This window comes from Manis javanica, chromosome 12, assembly GCF_040802235.1.
Source record: "Manis javanica isolate MJ-LG chromosome 12, MJ_LKY, whole genome shotgun sequence".
In the NCBI taxonomy this organism is placed as follows: domain Eukaryota; kingdom Metazoa; phylum Chordata; class Mammalia; order Pholidota; family Manidae; genus Manis; species Manis javanica.
Genome location: NC_133167.1, coordinates 25,754,748 through 25,773,958, shown reverse-complemented (window position 1 = coordinate 25,773,958; position 19,211 = coordinate 25,754,748). Strand labels below are relative to the sequence as shown.

The 19,211-nt window shown below is 41.2% G+C and overlaps 2 protein-coding genes across 2 annotated transcripts; both read right to left on the bottom strand.

Annotated features, from left to right (window-relative positions):
- Positions 1-6,713: 6,713 nt before the first annotated feature.
- Positions 6,714-8,460, bottom strand: LOC108387914 (gamma-crystallin C). The gene is made up of 3 exons (XM_036994993.2): positions 8,327-8,460; positions 7,991-8,233; positions 6,714-7,053 (listed from the first exon to the last, which is right to left on the bottom strand). The coding sequence occupies exons 1-3, from the start codon at positions 8,333-8,335 to the stop codon at positions 6,781-6,783; spliced, it is 525 nt and encodes a 174-aa protein (XP_036850888.1). The 5' UTR covers positions 8,336-8,460; the 3' UTR covers positions 6,714-6,780.
- Positions 8,461-15,810: 7,350 nt separating this feature from the next.
- LOC140844749 (gamma-crystallin B) lies at positions 15,811-17,945 on the bottom strand. Its single transcript, XM_073217756.1, has 3 exons — positions 17,780-17,945; positions 17,435-17,677; positions 15,811-16,159 (listed from the first exon to the last, which is right to left on the bottom strand). Exons 1-3 carry the CDS (start codon positions 17,786-17,788, stop codon positions 15,884-15,886), a joined length of 528 nt encoding a protein of 175 aa, XP_073073857.1. The 5' UTR covers positions 17,789-17,945; the 3' UTR covers positions 15,811-15,883.
- Positions 17,946-19,211: the final 1,266 nt, after the last annotated feature.

Here is a 19,211-nt window from a genome sequence, read left to right as displayed (position 1 = left end):
CACCCTAAATGTAAATGGACTTAATGCACCAATCAAAAGACACAGAGTAATAGAATGGATAAAAAAGCAAGACCCATCTATATGCTGCTTACAAGAAACTCACCTTAAACCCAAAGACAAGCATAGACTAAAAGTCAAGGGATGGAAAAACATATTTCAGGCAAACAACAGTGAGAAGAAAGCAGGGGTTGCAGTACTAATATCAGACAAAATAGACTTCAAAACAAAGAAAGTAACAAGAGATAAAGAAGGCCACTACATAATGATAAAGGGCTCAGTCCAACAAGAGGATATAACCATTCTAAATATATATGCACCCAATACAGGAGCACCAGCATATGTGAAGCAAATACTAACAGAACTAAAGAGGGAAATAGACTGCAATGCATTCATTCTAGGAGACTTCAACAAACCACTCACCCCGAAGGATAGATCCACCGGACAGAAAATAAGTAAGGACACACAGGCACTGAACAACACACTAGAACAGATGGACCTAATAGACATCTATAGAACTCTACATCCAAAAGCAACAGGATATACATTCTTCTCAAGTGCACATGGAACATTCTCCAGAATAGACCACATACTAGCTCACAAAAAGAGCCTCGGTAAACTCCAAAATATTGAAATTCTACCAACCAATTTTTCAGACCACAAAGGTATAAAAGTAGAAATAAATTCTACAAAGAAAACAAAAAGGCTCACAAACACATGGAGGCTTAACAACATGCTACTAAATAATCAATGGATCAATGAACAAATCAAAATAGAGTTCAAGGAATATATAGAAACAAATGACAACAACAACACTAAGCCCCAACTTCTGTGGGACGCAGCGAAAGCAGTCTTAAGAGGAAAGTATATAGCAATCCAGGCACACTTGAAGAAGGAAGAACAATCCCAAATGAATAGTCTAACATCACAATTATCAAAACTGGAAAAAGAAGAACAAATGATGCCTAAAGTCAGCAGAAGGAGGGACATAATGAAGATCAGAGAAGAAATAAACAAAATTGAGAAGAATAAAACAATAGCAAAAATCAACGAAACCAAGAGCTGGTTCTTTAAGAAAATAAACAAAATAGATAAGCCTCTAGCCCAACTTACTAAGAGAAAAAGAGAATCAACACAAATCAACAGCATCAGAAATGAGAACGGAATAATCACGACAGACTCCACAGAAATACAAAGAATTATTAAAGACTACTATGAAAACCTATATGCCAACAAGCTGGAAAACCTAGAAGAAATGGACAACTTCCTAGAAAAATACAACTCCCAAGACTGACCAAGGAAGAAACACAAAAGTTAAACAAACCAATTACAAGCAAAGTAATTGAAATGGTAATCAAAAAACTACCCAAGAACAAAACCCCGGGGCCGGACGGATTTACCTCAGAATTTTATCAGACGCACAGAGAAGACATAATACCCATTCTCCTTAAAGTTTTCCAAAAAATAGAAGAGGAGGGAATACTCCCAAACTCATTCTATGAAGCCAACATCACCCTAATACCAAAACCAGGCAAAGACCCCACCAAAAAAGAAAATTACAGACCAATATCCCTGATGAATGTAGATACAAAAATACTCAATAAAATATTAACAAACAGAATTCAACAGTATATCAAAAGGATCATACACCATGACCAAGTGGGGTTCATCCCAGGGATGCAAGGATGGTACAACATTCGAAAATCCATCAACATCATCCACCACATCAACAAAAAGAAAGACAAAAACCACATGATCCTCTCCATAGATGCTGAAAAAGCATTTGACAAAATTCAACATCCATTCATAATAAAAACTTTCAGCAAAATGGGAATAGAGGGCAAGTACCTCAACATAATAAAGGCCATATATGATAAACCCACAGCCAGCATTATACTGAACAGCGAGAAGCTGAAAGCATTTCCTCTGAGATCAGGAACCAGACAGGGATGCCCACTCTCCCCACTGTTATTTAACATAGTACTGGAGGTCCTAGCCATGGCAATCAGACAAAACAAAGAAATACAAAGAATCCAGATTGGCAAAGAAGAAGTTAAACTGTCACTATTTGCAGATGATACGATACTGTACATAAAAAACCCTAAAGACTCCACTCCAAAACTACTAGAACTGATATCGGAATACAGCAAAGTTGCAGGATACAAAATTAACACACAGAAATCTGTAGCTTTCCTATACACTAACAATGAATCAATAGAAGGAGAAATCAGGAAAACAATTCCATTCACCATTGCATCAAAAAGAATAAAATACCTAGGAATAAACCTAACCAAGGAAGTGAAAGACTTATACTCTGAAAACTACAAGTCACTCTTAAGAGAAATTAAAGGGGACACTAATAAATGGAAACTCATCCCATGCTCATGGCTAGGAAGAATTAATATCGTCAAAATGGCCATCCTGCCCAAAGCAATATACAGATTTGATGCAATCCCTCTCAAATTACCAGCAACATTCTTCAATGAATTGGAACAAATAATTCAAAAATTCATATGAAAACACCAAAGACCCTGAATAGCCAAAGCAATCCTGAAAAAGAAGAATAAAGTAGGGGGGATCTCACTCCCCAACTTCAAGCTCTACTACAAAGCCATAGTAATCAAGACAATTTGGTACTGGCACAAGAACAGAGCCACAGACCAGTGGAACAGATTAGAGACTCCAGAAATTAACCCAAACATATATGGTCAATTAATATTTGATAAAGGAGCCATGGACATACAATGGCAAAATGACAGTCTCTTCAACAGATGGTGCTGGCAAAACTGGACAGCTACATGTAGGAGAATGAAACTGGACCATTGTCTAACCCCATATACAAAGGTAAACTCAAAATGGATCAAAGATCTGAATGTAAGTCATGAAACCATTAAACTCTTGGAAAAAAACATAGGCAAAAACCTCTTAGACATAAACATGAGTGACCTCTTCTTGAACATATCTCCCCGGGCAAGGAAAACAACAGCAAAAATGAGCAAGTGGGACTACATTAAGCTGAAAAGCTTCTGTACAGCGAAAGACACCATCAATAGAACAAAAAGGAACCCTGCAGTATGGGAGAATATATTTGAAAATGACAGATCCGATAAAGGCTTGATGTCCAGAATATATAAAGAGCTCACACGCCTCAACAAACAAAAAACAAATAACCCAATTAAAAAATGGGCAGAGGAACTGAACAGACAGTTCTCTAAAAAAGAAATACAGATGGCCAAGAGACACATGAAAAGATGCTCCACATCGCTAATTATCAGAGAAATGCAAATTAAAACTACAATGAGGTATCACCTCACACCAGTAAGGATAGCTGCCATCCAAAAGACAAACAACAACAAATGTTGGCGAGGCTGTGGAGAAAGGGGAACCCTCCTACACTGCTGGTGGGAATGTAAGTTAGTTCAACCATTGTGGAAAGCAGTATGGAGGTTCATCAAAATGCTCAAAACAGACCTACCATTTGACCCAGGAATTCCACTCCTAGGAATTTACCCTAAGAACGCAGCAGTCAAGTTTGAGAAAGACAGATGCACCCCTATGTTTATCGCAGCACTATTTACAATAGCCAAGAATTGGAAGCAACCTAAATGTCCATCGGTAGATGAATGGATAAAGAAGATGTGGTACATATACACAATGGAATGCTACTCAGCCATAAGAAGTGGAAAAATCCAACCATTTGCGGCAACATGGATGGAGCTGAAGAGTGAATATGCTCAGTGAAATAAGCCAAGCGGAGAAAGAGAAATACAAAATGATTTCACTCATCTGAGGAGTATAAGAACAAAGGAAAAACTGAAGGAACAAAACAGCCGTGGAATTACAGAACCCAAAAATGGACTAACAGGTACCAAAGGGAAAGGAACTGGGGAGGATGGGTGGGCAGGGAGAGATAAGGGGGGGGAAGAAGAAGGGGGGTATTAAGATTAGCATGCATAGGGGGGAGGGAGAAAGGGGAGGGTGGGCTGCACAACACAGAGAGGACAAGTAGTGACTCTACAACATTTTGCTAAGCTGATGGACAGTAACCGTAATGTGGTTGTTAGGGGGGACCTGATATAGGGGAGAGCATAGTAAACATAGTGTTCTTCATGTAAGTGTAGATTAAAAATTAAAAAAAAAAAAAGAAAGAAAGAAAGAAAGAAAAGGGGGATTACTCCTTGATAGGAGAAAACTATTGGTAAATCAAAGATCAACGCATGCTTTAAATTTCCTTAATGTTGATCACTTAAAGGGTGTCAGATGATCAGCTATGGAGGTACTCTTTTCTGATAATATTCCTTTCTCTTAATAAAAAAAAAAATCAGTTACTGTGTGCTGACCCCCAATGAGTTCTGCACAGTGGTATAGAGGGCATGTCAAAGTGTGGGCAATGGGTCTTTTTGTTTCTATGCAGAAGATCAAGGCCTAGCTTGGATACCCAGAAAATGAACTAAGATACGATATGAGGAGGAGCTTCCGGCATCAGCACTCTCTGAAGGACTCGTGCCGGGGGATGAGCATCAAAAAGCCTCCACAGGGATCCGGACGATGCTGCGGTTGTGGCTGCATCCACCCGACCGTCTCCTGGACTTGCCATAGGAATGAGGAGGGAGATGTCTAGGCTGGCATGTGCATACAGTGAGACAACGAATTTGACCGGATCTGTACTGTTGGAACTCAACCAGGAGTTGGGAGGGGTGCAAGTTGTAGCACCCCAAAATCTCATGACTATAGACTATCTACGGTTAAAAGAACATATGGGATGAGAACAGATCCCAGAAATGGGCTGCTTTAATTTGTCTGATTTCTCTCAGACTGTTCAAGCACAGCTGGACAATATCCATCGTATCATAGACAAATTTTCACAAATGCCTAGGGTGCCTAAATGGTTTTCTTGGTTTCACTGGAGATGGATGGTAATTATAGATTTGCTTTGTTTATGTCACCATATTCCTATTATGTTAATATGTGTGTGCAAATTAGTTAGTAGTTTAAAACCTATACATACTTAAGGTACTCTACAAGAAGATATGTCAAAGAAATAATCAATCCTCCCATGTTTTCTTCCATATGCTACCTCTATAGCTTTTCTTCTTCCTTCCTAATTACAACCCTTAAATAGAATTCGTGCTTCATATCGAATTTACCGAGTATCATAATTCCTCCAGGTGGTAAAGATACCTTGAGACAAGTGCTGGGCATAGAAGCCACAGGGCATAAATCTGCAAAGAAGTAAAAAGCTAACCTTTTCAAACAATATGGCTTCTCTCTCACTTACCAACTTTACATTTCCCTGTATGGCCCCGGAAGATGACTGGTTAGCCAGAGACAGGTAAGATTCCTCAAGGGAGGAACAACCTAAGACAGGCACAGTTGCAGGGGGGCCATCAGGTGAGAAATTGGGGATCAACAGAGGTGAGGCTCAGAACCTCATCCCCCCTTCTTTGAGAGAAATCTTCTGCATCCGTGGATGTTTTGCTGCCCTTGTCTAGCCTGGATTAATACTTAGTCCATAGGCACACACCTGATCATCTACATTTGCCCTCTTACAGCACTAAACTATGTTTTCTACCTTTATCTTGCATCTACCTACCACTTCAGCATTTTATTAAAAATAAAAATAATAATAATAATAAAGGGAGAAATGTGGGATCAACATATAAATCAAGTAGAAAAATAAAACGAATATTCATATTTGACCTGATTGTTAATAGTTCATAATGCGTGATCAAAACCGAAATTTTCTGTGATGAATGCCCTTGTACTGTTCACCATGTAAGAATTTATTCACTATGTAAGAATTCGTTCACCATGTAAGAACTTGTTCGTTATGCTTCAGAAGATTGGAGACTCACGAGAATTAGGCTTGAGATGGATTAATGATTGTACATTGAGCATTGACCCCCCTATACTGAATTTTATTGTTGTTAACAACCATTTGATCAATAAATATGAGAGATACCCTCTCAAAAAAATAAAAAGTAAATTAATTCCCTACTGATGAAAAGATTTTCAACTTTTTTTTTAATAGGCAGGGATTTGCTTGTGAGCAGCAGATTTGGCTTTCTTCTATATGTCCTTAAAATTTTTGATCTTGTGATTTTGTAGCAAAGGACTTTTTTATGCTTGCAGGACTATTTCTTGCAAGTCTATTTAAAATATTAATGTGTATCTCATTAATTTGCTTTAGCTGAGTGCTGTGTACAGCTGCACTTTGTGCAATGTTTGACCCAGGGGCTGTACTGGTCAGGAGCCGTTTTAGAATAGGGAAGGTGGATCTTCAACTGAGTCTAGAAGTATAGCAATGGTCAATGGGAGCCAGGCATCAGTTGTATAATATTAGGCTTGAAAGTGAACAAAACAACAATTCCTTTTACAGTCTGACCAGACTATCTGCCAAGTGGGCTTCCTTTCACCACTCAGCTGTGACCCTCTGTGGCCTCCAACACCTCTTGGATCAGAAGGAGACTCCTGGAATAGTCTTACCCAAGGCTCTTAGCTGACTGCACCTTTTCTCACCAGTCAGCCCTCTTCTACTTCTCTAAGTTGACTTGACTTTTCTTAGGCAGGCTACCTCCTTCCCCATCCCCACTTCTGAGCCTTGTTCAAGTTTCATTCTACCTTGAAACTCCTCTAGAACAGACCCACCCCCACTTAGTCACACCTTAACCTTTAACAGGGAGCATTGGCACACAATGAAAAACAGAAGCCAGCAATTGCCAACAATGCAGACTAAATACTTTATTAGGTTCCAAACTGAGAAAATGGTAGTGTGAATCTATTTTAGTATAAATCCACCACCCTGCGCAAAGAGCCTGCCTTAGCATCCACGGCCCCCCAGTCGTGGTACCGCCTGTACTCTTGGGGCCTCAGCAGGTACTGACGCCCCTGGTAGTTGGGCAGCTCGTAGAGGACCCAGCAGCCCTCCAGCACATGGAGGGAGCGGACCTCACTCAGGTGGAAGCGGTCCTGGATGCAGGAGCAGTCCTCGCTCAGCTCCATCATGAGGCCTTTGTGATCCTCTCTCTCATACAGCCGCAGCCTGTGGGAGCCTGTCTGCTCCATCCACAAGGGGAAGGAGCGAGAGAAGGAAGCAGAGGACAGATGAACTTGGTAAACTGGGGCATGAGATTGTCACTGTAAAAACTAAGACTCCCAGATTACTGTGAATGCAGTGTATGGATCTGTGTTCAGTTAGCATTTAACAAATATTTACATGCTCGTTTTCTGTTTCTTATCTAGGAGATGTGATTTTTAAGAGTTCAAAAGTCTGGATTAGAATCCATCAAGAACTCAAATATCTTGATTCCTAGTTCCTAATTCCCTAGTTCCTTGATTCCTAGGTGATAGCTTAAACTGATACTTTGGAGAAACTGTATTGTGACTAGTAGTTTTTAATGTAAGTATTATTTCCCAGATTTATATACACAGAAATTTACTACCAAAGTAGTATTTAAAAAATCACATACTTCAGTGAAAATTGGTTTGAAGAGTCACTTGGAACCAGAATTCAACTGATTTTCCAAATTAAGGACAATTACCTTTTCCAAAGTTGGATACAGCCTTTGACTAGCCTATATTAGCAACAGCATTTTCTATTTTTACTAGTCTGCAGTAGAACCCATCTAATTCATCCATCAATTCATTTATTCTAGGTAAAAATTAGTCGGAAATATTGCTTACTTATGCCTGACCAGCTTGTCCTTCACGAGTTTCGTTTTACATCCCACTATGATAGTATATTTGTTACAGGCAACTTTTTGGTTAATATAATGATAGCAAAAATTGAAAATACAACTGGCTCTTCCCCTAAGTGAATTCTTCCTTATATTCTCTGCTGTTTTTGTACGTGTGTCTATCTTGTCTTAGGCAGGTTATCTAAAGCCCACCTAACCCTTAGGTGTTCTTAAATGAAAACTTCCCTCCCCCTAGCCCCCATCAATAACACAGTGAGGACACTCAGGCAGCCGGACGGAAATCAAGCCCAACTCACCTGGGGGATGAGGCGGCAGGAGCGGACTGAGTCACTGAGGCCCATCCAGTGCTGGTAGTCGGGGTAGTCGCCGCGCCGCACAAAGTACTGGTGGCCCTGGTAGCTGGGCCGCTCATACAGCATCCAGCAGCCGCTGTCCACGCGGATGGAGTTGCAGCGGCTGAAGTAGGGCTGCAGGTTGGGGCAGTCGCTGCTGCACTCGTAGCAGCGGCCCTGGAAGCCGCGGTCCTCGTAGAAGGTGATCTGCAAAGGAAGAATAATTCCGAATTAAATCACTTGCTCCCAATAGATCTTGGGTAGTGGCTTTTTGCTTTTTTAAATTTGCATTCAGCTCACCTTCCCCATGGCTGGTTGACACGGATGATGCGAGTTCAGTGGCTGGGCCCGCAGCACGACGGGTCTATATAGCAGGAGGGCTGCTGCGTTGGCAAGAATAACACAAAAGGGGCTCCCGGGGGTTAGTAAGGGGATTTTATGGATCCCTTTACATGCTGCATTCAGTGGAAATGCCTGTGGAGGTTGTAGTCACTCTGGACTATTCTAACGCTATCCTGTATGTGTCCTGAGTCCCGAGTTGCTTTTATTAGGCTTTCTAGTCTTTTCTAAATTTATCAGCACCTCAATCTGAACTTTTGACCTGAAATTCATGTCTACACATACGATTCAATTATACTCCATGTGTTTTCTGGGAAAAACCTAATCCTTTATAGAAATGCCCCAGAATTCCAGAGAGTCCAACTGTGAAGTAGAATACCCCAAACACTGATTAATTTTCTTTGATGACAGAGACCACTGTACCTTAACATTTCTTTCTTTATACAACTTACCAGTCTAGTGCAGGACACAAATCCGGGTTCTGATCTTTGCTGGTTTTGACTGTGTTGACCTGATGCTTTAAGATATAGCTACCTACTTCCCCTTTAGTGGTTATACCTCATGCAACCAGATATCAGCCCCCGCTGGTCAACATGCAGTAAGAACCACAGGAAAGGGTTCTCTGGCCATTGGGTCCAAGACTGAGAAGTATGTGCTTTATAGAGTGTTTTTCCTTTTCCAGGACTGGTGGACTCAGAATGTCCACTTAGTAATTGCATGAACTTGTCAAATCACATAATCTCTCAGAGCATGAATTATTTCATAGTACTTCTCTCATGGGATACAGTATGTTGAGAAAGAAAAGAAAAGGAGGGAAGGAAGGGAGGGAGGGAGGAAGGAAAAAGAAAGGCCTCTGACATTCAGAAGCTGATCTGTTATTCAGAGCCAGGCCATGCAATTCCTCTGTTAGGCATAAACCACCTCACCGAATACCAGTGGCAGACAAGGTTTCTCTGAGCCCATGACAACATGAAACAAAGTATGGTCATTTCATAATTTTGTCTAAGCTTAGGCAAAAAGAAAGTCAATGTGCCACCCACAAAATAACAAACACCCCTTCTCTCTGCCAGAATGGCGACCTGCTTCTTCATCCATTGCAGCTTTACCTTTGACCCAGGCTCTCCTCCCCATGAACAGATTTATTGAGATACCCAATCATAAAAATACCCCCACTTTCCAACAACACATCCAACTTAGAGTGAACCCCTGCTTTTTTTAGAGCCTTCCCCAAATCACCCAAGCAGAGTACATATGCTGCCCTCTGCCATCCTCTTCCTCAGACAGCCCACGCTTCCCCACGGGGTGTGCTCGCCCTTGCTGGAACACGTGATGAACCCAACTTGTTTCACGACAAGGGTTCCTGTTGGTCTTTGGCTAAAGGACATTGACAGGAATAAAAGGGACTGTCTGTAGAATGTGTGTGGTACATACTGGGCACAAATGAGCACTGAATAAATGTTTGATATTAGTAATAGTGTGACATCATTCAGGACATTCAGGATGACTTCAGCCTGTTTCTCTCAAAGAAATTCAAAGATGCCTGAAAAATATCTCTGCTGCAAAGCCATTTTGGGGTAAAAAAATGGAAGACTTGGAAAGGACTTAGGAAATCATCTAGTGGTGTTCAAACTCCTGAGTGCATAAGAATCACCAGGGCTTGTTAAAAATGCAGATTACCAGGCCCTACCTTCTCCTGAGACTCTGCACCATTAGAGCTGGAGAAGACTCCAGGAATCTTTCTTTTTAAATTGAAGTATAGTTGATGTACAATATTCTATTGGTTTCAGGTGTACACCATAGTGACTCAAGTTATCTACATTCTTAGATGCTCACCCCTGCTAGTGTAGTTACTATCTGTTAACATAGAAAGCTGTTACAGAACTACTGACTATATTCTCTATACTGTACTTTCATCCCTGTAACTTATTTCTGTTATGATTGAAATTTTGTGTCTCTTTATCCCCTTCACCTATTTCTCCTGCCCACCTCCCCCAACCCCTCCCCCATGGTAACCACCAGTCACTTCTCAGTGTCTGTGAGACAACTGCTGTTTTTTTTGTTTTAGACAGGAATCTGTCTTTTCAGCACTAGGATGTATTTGAACTAAGCTTTGAAAAACACTACTCTGGTATATTCCTTCATTTTTTTTTTTAATAAGGAAAACATGTTTTAGCCATCCCCAGGTAATGTTTATTACTAATTATACTAACATTCTCCTTAAACATCTAAGCAGAAATGCTCCGTGCTTTGTTCTATGAAGTTTCATATATACATAATGAGAGAATCAAACCAGAAATACCAGCACTTAAATGAGGGCTGATAAGAGAGGAAAAGAAATAAAGAGGTCAGAAAATACATGTTACTGAACTTTAGTCTTGTTTCAGAATGGCCTGGACCTGGACATTTCTCCCACCCCTTTTCATATCTTCCTCCTTCTCTCCCATGGCCCCTGACTTACCTGCTTACTTAGAGTATAATTATATCTCAGCTGAACATTCAACAGTCTCCTGACTCTGTTCCAGTCTGGCCTTCCTCCAAACCGTACCCCACCAGAAAGCCAGGGGAATCAGAATCAAAACACGTCAAGTCTGACACTGTCACGGATTGAATGTCCCCTCCCAGTTCATGTATTGAAACTCTAATCCCCAATATGACTGAATTTGGAGATGGTGCCTTTGGGAGGTAAATGAGTCTTGAGAGTGGAGCCCTCATGATGGAACTGGTGCCCTTATAAGAAAAGACGGGAGAGAGCTTGCTTCCCATTTTTCTCTGCCAGGTGGGGAGACAATGAGAAGATGTCTGCAAACCAGGAAACATGCTCTCACCAGACACTGGATCTGCCAGCACCTTGATCTTGGGCTTCTTAGCCTCCAGAACTGTGAGAAATAAATTTCTGTTGTTTAAGCGATCCACTTAATAGTAATTTTGTTAGAGTAGCCTGAACTAAGACAGCCACTCATCTGCTTCAAACACTTCTCTGACTCCCATTGCCTCCAGAATCAAGTGCCGATTCCTTAGCATGCACACCTGACCCTATGTCCTCTGCCTGTTCCCAGATGCCCTGTCTGATCATGCTGAGCTACTTGCAGTTTCCCAAATGCACAATGTCGTTTTTACATTTCTCTTATTTTTTCCAGCTTTATTGAGATATAATTGATGTATTGCCTTGTGTAACTATAAAGTATACAACATGTTGATTTGATACACTTATACACTGTAAAATGATTACCACCCTAATGTTAGTAACACCTGCACTACATCACATAATTAATATTTCTTTTTTGTGGTGAAAACATTTAAGATCTACTCTCTCAGCAACCTTCAAGAATATAACACAGTATTATTAACTATAATCACTATGCTGTGTATTAGACCTCCAGATCTTAGTCTTGTAGCTGGAATTTGTACTGCACCTCTCCTGTTATTCAATGTATTAATCCTGCTCACTGAGACCCCAGTTCTACATTTTTAACCCAGAGACATTTTACCCTTTCTTCAAGTTTAAGCTTAAGTCAATTCCTCTGTAAAGGTTTTCTTGATCCTTTCCCAATCTTCCAGGCTGAATTTAATATTGCCAGCTTGGTTCCCCAAGCCTCTTTTCACACCACTGTAATGGTAACTGTCACTAATTATTTTGTTTTAACAATAGTTCCTCAAAATAAATGAGGCATGAGTCTCTCAAGGGCAGGAACTATTCCATGTTTATTTTTATATTATCACTAGCTGGAAAAAAGGACCGGCACATAAAAGTTATTCAATAAATGCCTGGGGGATGTGAGGTTCATCACTGTAATAGGCTCCGGGACCTATTTCAAATGTTCAGCACATCAGGCATCCACATTTACACCAATGTTCAGCATTTGCAACTTCTGGTATATAGGATAACACAGCATCCTGCATTCGATCTATTTAATGGGCTCTATACCTGGGAGATGAGTAAGCAAGTGAGAGAAGACAGGAATTTTGTATTGTCCCTCAAACCCTCTGTTGCTTGGTAACTCTGTCTAATTGTAAACTCTCCTGAGATGCCAAATTAATGTTACAAACAGCAGCTGCCAATTCCAGAGTTTTGCCAATGTCTGAGGTCCACCCAGCAGTTGGCCTTATGAACCCATCTTCCTGCTTCCTAGCTGTTAATGTAGCTTGTGTATCATACATGCTTGGTTAACTGAGAAGGTCATTTGGCTGGCTAGGAGACTAGGTAAGGGACTATCATCATAGCACCAGCTTCTGGTTCTCTTTCAGCTTGTCTTTGATGACTGTTACATAAACGGCAAGAAGATGGGCCAATCAATGACCTACCTCTGCTTAACTCCAATGGCATTCTTCTTGGAAAAAATTAACTTCTGTGTTAAAAACCGTATGCTTCTTCTTGTTTAAGAAACAGGTGGTTGTGATCGTCACTTTTGCTTTAAAAAACCCACAAAGAAGAAAACTAGAACTCTTAAAATCTGGAGTGGGAACAAGTCACATACTAACATTAGGACATAGTCACATACTAACATGGCAGCAAGGCAAGAAAGCTGGAGAGGGCACCCATCATGAGAACCCTTTGAGGATGTAGCTCGATACATCAATTCTTGGCAACTCCTTTATGGAATACCTGCCACTTCAGTTTATTTGCTTGGTGGGCCTTTCATAAGGTTAGGTATGCCAGAGGGCACTGTAGATTCAAAGGGAAAAAGGGTAGATAAGAAGAGGAAGAAGATTTAAACTCTAGACTAGGATATACAGGAAATGCTGGAGTGGGTAGGGAATGTAGGCTGACGCTAGGGTTATCTTGAATTGCTGGTTCATCTTAATGAGGAAGAATGAGGGGTATTCTGTATGGGGTCCCTTCCCCTATTCCACTCTTAGAGGCTGCTTTCACCTTTGACCCTTCTAACTCTTTGAGGTCCCAGTGTTTACTTTAGAGAGAGGAGGAAGGGGGGAGGAATGGTGGGTAAAGATTTAGTTTTTGTATAATTTCTTACCCTAAGTCACTCCCTACGGTTGAATTTTTCTTTCTTTTTAATTGAAGTGTTGTTGACATACAATATTATATTAGTTTCAGGTGTGCAACATAGTGCTGCAACATTTATATACATTATGAAATGCTCACCACACTAAGTGTAGTTACCATACAAAGTGATTACAATATTATTGATGATATTCCTTATGCTGTACTTTTCATCCCTGTGACATATTTATTTTATAACTGGAAGTCTGTCGGTCTTAATGTTGGGATTAGAGGGAGGACACCATTCTCTTTGTCTGTGTCCCAGGAGTGGAAGCATGATTTTCAAGAAGAAAAAGTTAACGAACAAGATCCAGCATCTCTAATTAGAGGTACTTTCAGTTTGGGTGTTTCTGGATAATTTCCATGTCTGAAGTCTGTGATTTTATGCTTACTAGGCAAAGAATGTAAAATTCAGCATTCCAAGAAGCCTTTGGCTTCCTAATTCATGTTTGATATATTATTATTGGCAAACAGAGGATCTGGCTAATGTCTCCAGGAAGCCAGCACTAGTGTTGGGAGTGTAAAGGTTAGAGAACTGGGATTTAGGAACAATTAATAACAAATTATTCAAGAATCTGACTATTTTTCATGGAAGGGGACTTTTACAAATAGTCCAACCATGAGCCCCAGCTTACCTGGAACAGTCCTGGTCCATGCCTCTTGCCCCTTGTAATCCTTAATAGCACAAACTTTCACTCTCAAAAATGATTCAGGTTTAGCAACACAGTATATACTTGCTCTGTTTGTAAGCCACCTGGGTAATGGATTTGGAGCCCTTCAGGGCATGGGATGGAAGGAGACTATAAAAAACAAACAACCATGTGGCTACAGCTAAGAGCAGAGAAAAGAGGAGCAATGAAGGAAGGAAGACCTGGCCACCCAGCAACAGGTTGGAGCTTGCAGACTGTCTACAGCAAAGCCACCTAATATTAGATTTAATATTGTTGTAATTTATGATGTAAAACTGCATCCCTCCCCATAGCCTCTCTAATACAGCTGGCTGCATATATGCGAGAATACTCCATGTGAGAGATGGTTTGTAGTTAAAGGAAAAGGAACTATGTCCCTGCTCTGTGTCAGTGTGGTGCTGAGGGCAGGGCCGGGGGGGCACGTGTGGGAGGGCATGACAATCCACTCCATGACAAGGCAGGGGTTCAGAGAGGAGGGTGACTGGGAAAAGCATGGACAACTCATTTTCTCCCCAGAATTACAGGAGATGTGTTGGAGGAGGTCAATGCACAGTCTCCCACCCCATGTGAGATGGGATTTGAGCCATTTCATTAGAATCTCAAAGGATGAGGTACTTCAGATGAATTTTGACCTGACGCCGTCAGCTTCATGGAGGAACTTTATAAGAAACCACCCTAAGAACCGTATTTAATTTCTGCTGGATGTTATTGGGGATGTTGTTTATTAAGTACCCTCTTTACTGTGACCCACAAGAAAACTTTATTCAGGTTTCAGTAGTGGAAGTGGTCAGGCTACTCTTGAATAATTAACTTATTTGTCTTGTAGCCTCTGTCGGTCATGGAACTGATGTGGTTTCCCTCTCTGTCTTGGCTGCTAGATCCAAATCTGGGTCCATCTAGAGCAAACGAAGGGCCTTATAGCATGCCTTTGTGCTCAAACTTGACTCCTGGATCCATTTCTCCTACTTTCGTTTTTCCTCTGACCTGATTTCCTTATTTACCTCTTTTTAACTTCTTTAATTTGCTCTATTGTAATTTTTTACTAGAGACCTTAATCCATGTTTTAAATGAAGGAAACGAGCATACAATCAAACCAGCTTCTCCAGAATATCTCAATTCCTTATTTCCCAGTTAGTATTGTTTTACACATTGGTCATAATACTTTACTTCTTATTGAAATGATAGGAGGCTGAGTTTCCTTATGTGCAGGTGGTTTTGGTTAAAATCCTGGAATTCTGCCACAAAGCACATATGGAAAAGAGATAGTGACTTCTATTGTGACTGGAAATCTCATAGAAGAATGGGGTATTGGAGATGGAATTAAGACAAAAGGGGTGGTGGCTGTTGGAAGGATAAGGAGATGAACAGGTGAGAGTGACCAGTCTGCTTGTTTATGGAGCTAAAGTAAGAGTCTAGATGCTGAGAATGATTTTCCTCATCAGCTGAGACTGGGACTATAAAGGAAAGATGGTGGGGATAACCTACAGTACTAATTTCAGGTGTTTCATTAAGTACTACTTTATCATTGTAGCTGCAAATATGTCCTTGTAAGACTAACCACAAATGGCTTTAGCCTGACTGAATTGAACTTTGAGCCTACATGGTTTAATCTTTTTAAAAATGCTGGCAACAACATCCTCTCTTTTATTTCCCTTATAAGATAAGATTTTGTTTCCCCTCTTGCAAACATGTGTCATTACGTTTGGCTAAGTGCCATTATTGCTTAAAAGTCCTAACAGATTCAAAGAAAGGCAGGATTCTATTAGTGCCAGAAACACAGCTAAATATTTTATTAGATTCTACAGGAGAAAAGTGGAGGTTGTAAATACTTCAGTAAAAATCCATCACTCGTCTGAAAGAACCAACTCTGGCATCCACGGCCCCCCAGTCTTGGTACCGCCTGTAGTCCCCTGGCCTCAGCAGGTACTGCCGCCCCCTGTAGCTGGGCATCTCATAGAGGACCCAGCAGCCCTCCAGCACATGAAGGGAGTGGATTTCACTGAGGTGGAAGCGGTCCTGAAGAGAGAGGCAGTCATCTGTGATCTCCGACATTTGTCCTCTGAAGTCATCTCTCTCATAGATCCTCATTCTGTGAGTGCCAGAGTGCTGGGGGGTCAGACAGAAAGAAAAAGTAAATCAACAAGACCAGAGAGAAATTAAAGTTCTAATCCCTGCACCTCCCTGGCCACACCTGCCCAGATGTTCTCTGGGCCCAAATTGGTTTCCAGAACAACCATGTCACAGAGCTAAAGAGCCTACCCATCATCTATCCACCTGTGAATCTAGTGATTTACGGGCAAACCTAGAAACAGAACTCAGCAGCCCTTCATGTGCTTTCTACCAGTCTCTGTCCTTGGGAATTAAGGTTTGCCTAACATAAAATTGATCACCTCAATGCTTGTTATTAGAGAAAGTCATCCTTCTCAACGAAGAAAAGAGGGAGTCATTAGGAATCAAAGTCTCATTTGATGTATTAACTCTTGTTAAAAAGGAATCAACGTTTAGCTATTTTCTGTAGACTAGTGTTTTGGTGTTCATGCACACTATGGAGTGTAGAATTATTAAGTGCTTGTAAAAACTAATGTGACACATTTTCTTTATCTCCGTTTTTACACCCTTAATTTTCAGTTCAGGTTGCAACCTGTGTGGCTCTTCAACTTCTTTTCTGGCCTCCCACCCTCACAGCCAGATCATCTTCAGTAAACTCTGTTTGGGTGACCCCATGCCTCTCTCACTCCCACACAATCTATACTTTATGGAATCTACACAATATGGAAAATAATAGTAACTGGGAAATAAGGAATTGAGAGTTCTTCTAAGAACTCTTCAGTCACTGCCTAGGAAATACTGAATTGCAAACTTTAGTTTTAGATTTGGCCTTGCTTCTAATTTACACCTCTAAGTGAGCTAATAGATACTGATCACCAAATTAGAATAGAAACCAGAAGACAGGGGTCTGTCAACTCTAAGATAATCAAACAGGAAAGCAAGCCAAAACATTTTTATCAGTTAAACAAACCTAGATTGTACCATAAATTTTAATATATCGGTTTTCTGACTTGGTACAGCTTGGAACAACCACTGTAAGAAATTATATCTTCAACAGATGGTAAGCTCAGTGTTCTCTATGTCCTGCTTTTTCTTAATTAGCCTTTGGTCTTTTAATTTTTGATTAATTTGAAGTATAAAATCTGGAAATATGCAATTAAAAAACCCCCGCAGAGTTCATGAAGAGTGGCTTCCCCTCTGAGACACTCATTCTAGAATGGACTGAGAGCACAGGGCTCATTTCCACACTCTGCTATCTAGTTGGAATGATTTGGTTGAAGAATGATATTTTTTAATGAAGCCTTTCTAAAGAGACAGGAGACAAAGACTCACATGCGGGATAAGGCGGCAGGAGCGGACCGAGTCGCTGAGGCCCATCCACTGCTGGTAGTCGGGGTAGTTGCCGCGCCGCACGAAGTACTGGTGGCCCTGGTAGCTGGGCCGCTCATACAGCATCCAGCAGCCGCTGTCCACGCGCACCGAGTTGCAGCGGCTGAAGTAGGGCTGCAGGTTGGGGCAGTCGCTGCTGCACTCGTAGCAGCGGCCCTGGAAGCCGCGGTCCTCGTAGAAGGTGATCTGCAGTGGAAAACAGGGCGACAGCAGGAAGTCAGCTGGGAATTACATCCCCCCACACATTAGACACCCAACAGACACGGTGTGGCTTCTTGGGTGACTCACCTTCCCCATGGTTGTTGACAGCAGATGGTCAAGCGTCCAGTGTGATGAGGACAAGAGTGGCAGCTGCTATATATATCAGGACGGCTGCTGGGCTGGCAAGAACAACACAAAAGGGCCTGGCGGGGGCGCTTGAGGGAACTTCTGTGTTCTCTCTTTTTTCATCTGGGATCGTGGGGCAGGGGGCTCTCATTCTCTCTGGCACTTTCGAGTTGTCCTCACTAGCTCCAGTGAAAAGAATTGAAATCAGCAGAGGCATTATGACCCTGGAGACAAAGGGCGCCCTTCTCATCCTATGCAGCTCTTTGGAAATGCATTACGATGCATTACGCGCTCAGTACTTTGTGATGTTTGCCTATAGAAACTGCTGAGATGAGGTTGGTGTTTCCATCTGGGGTGACTCGTGACAATCATATGAGGTCCAGAGGACATGAAGTGCTAAGGGCAACAAAAAATCCTCAATAGGAAAATGATTACATTTCCTAAATTACCTCATCAGTATGATTATGGTTTTGATAAAAGTATTTTGCTTATGTTTATGTAGGAATAAAAAGATTAGAACAGTGTATATGTACACCAAAACGTCAATCATGGTTACCAATGAATGGAAGATTATAGGACTTAGTTTTATGTTTTCTTTTTCTCCTTTTTGTTTTCAATTGCCTTAATTGTTTATTATAAATAAATATTACTCTCATGAGATGAAAAGATAAAATTACTTTGTAGATGTATAACTTTGAGCTGCTGAGGAAATGCAGCAATTTTAGAAATTGGCATATTTTGTCTTGAGATTAAATACCTCTCCTTGGGTTAAAAATATGAAAGAGATCTCCTGAGACTCTGTGAGATATGCCAAGAGACACTACAGGAAAATATACAGGATTCTCCCGTTCCCCTCTCTCCTGCCATCCATCGTGTAGGGGTGCTTTTTGTTTTCAAAACTAGCATCATGATTTTCCTGTTTTCTCTCTCTGGAAGCATCATTATTTCATAGAGCCCAGGGGCCTACCCGTAGAGCTTTCTCCATTGCTGCCGACCTATTGATTTAGAAGCACTCCTCGGTTATGCAGAGGTAGGGGAGGACTCCAATCCCAACTCACGTTTGTCCTCAGTGGGTATGTAGAAAGAAGAACCAACTTTGTGGTTTATAACCCATGGAGGGGCTCTAAAAGGACATCCAGCCACAGTGAGCACAATGTCCACAGGGCCATGTGTGAAGTTCCTTAGGTGGCATGTAAAGCAAATGTGCAGATGTTAAAACGAGAGACAGCAATAGCCACAAAGAAAAAGCCTTCCTCACAATGAACAGAATTAGACAAAAGAACACTGGGCAAAGTCCTGGGAGGCTACTCAGTGTACCCAGGTCTAGGTATGCTGATACACTCCTCTGTCTTCCACCCACTGCTGCAGGTCTACTGGTAAAACCCTGCTACAG

What these genes read in the sequence shown, in the direction of transcription:
- LOC108387914 (XM_036994993.2), bottom strand. An exon ending in CCTGCCGCCTCATCCCCCAG is followed by an intron (nt 7,054 to 7,990) that starts GTGAGTTGGGCT and finishes TGGATGGAGCAG; the next exon opens with ACAGGCTCCCACAGGCTGCG.
- LOC140844749 (XM_073217756.1), bottom strand. An exon ending in CCTGCCGCCTTATCCCGCAT is followed by an intron (nt 16,160 to 17,434) that starts GTGAGTCTTTGT and finishes CTGACCCCCCAG; the next exon opens with CACTCTGGCACTCACAGAAT.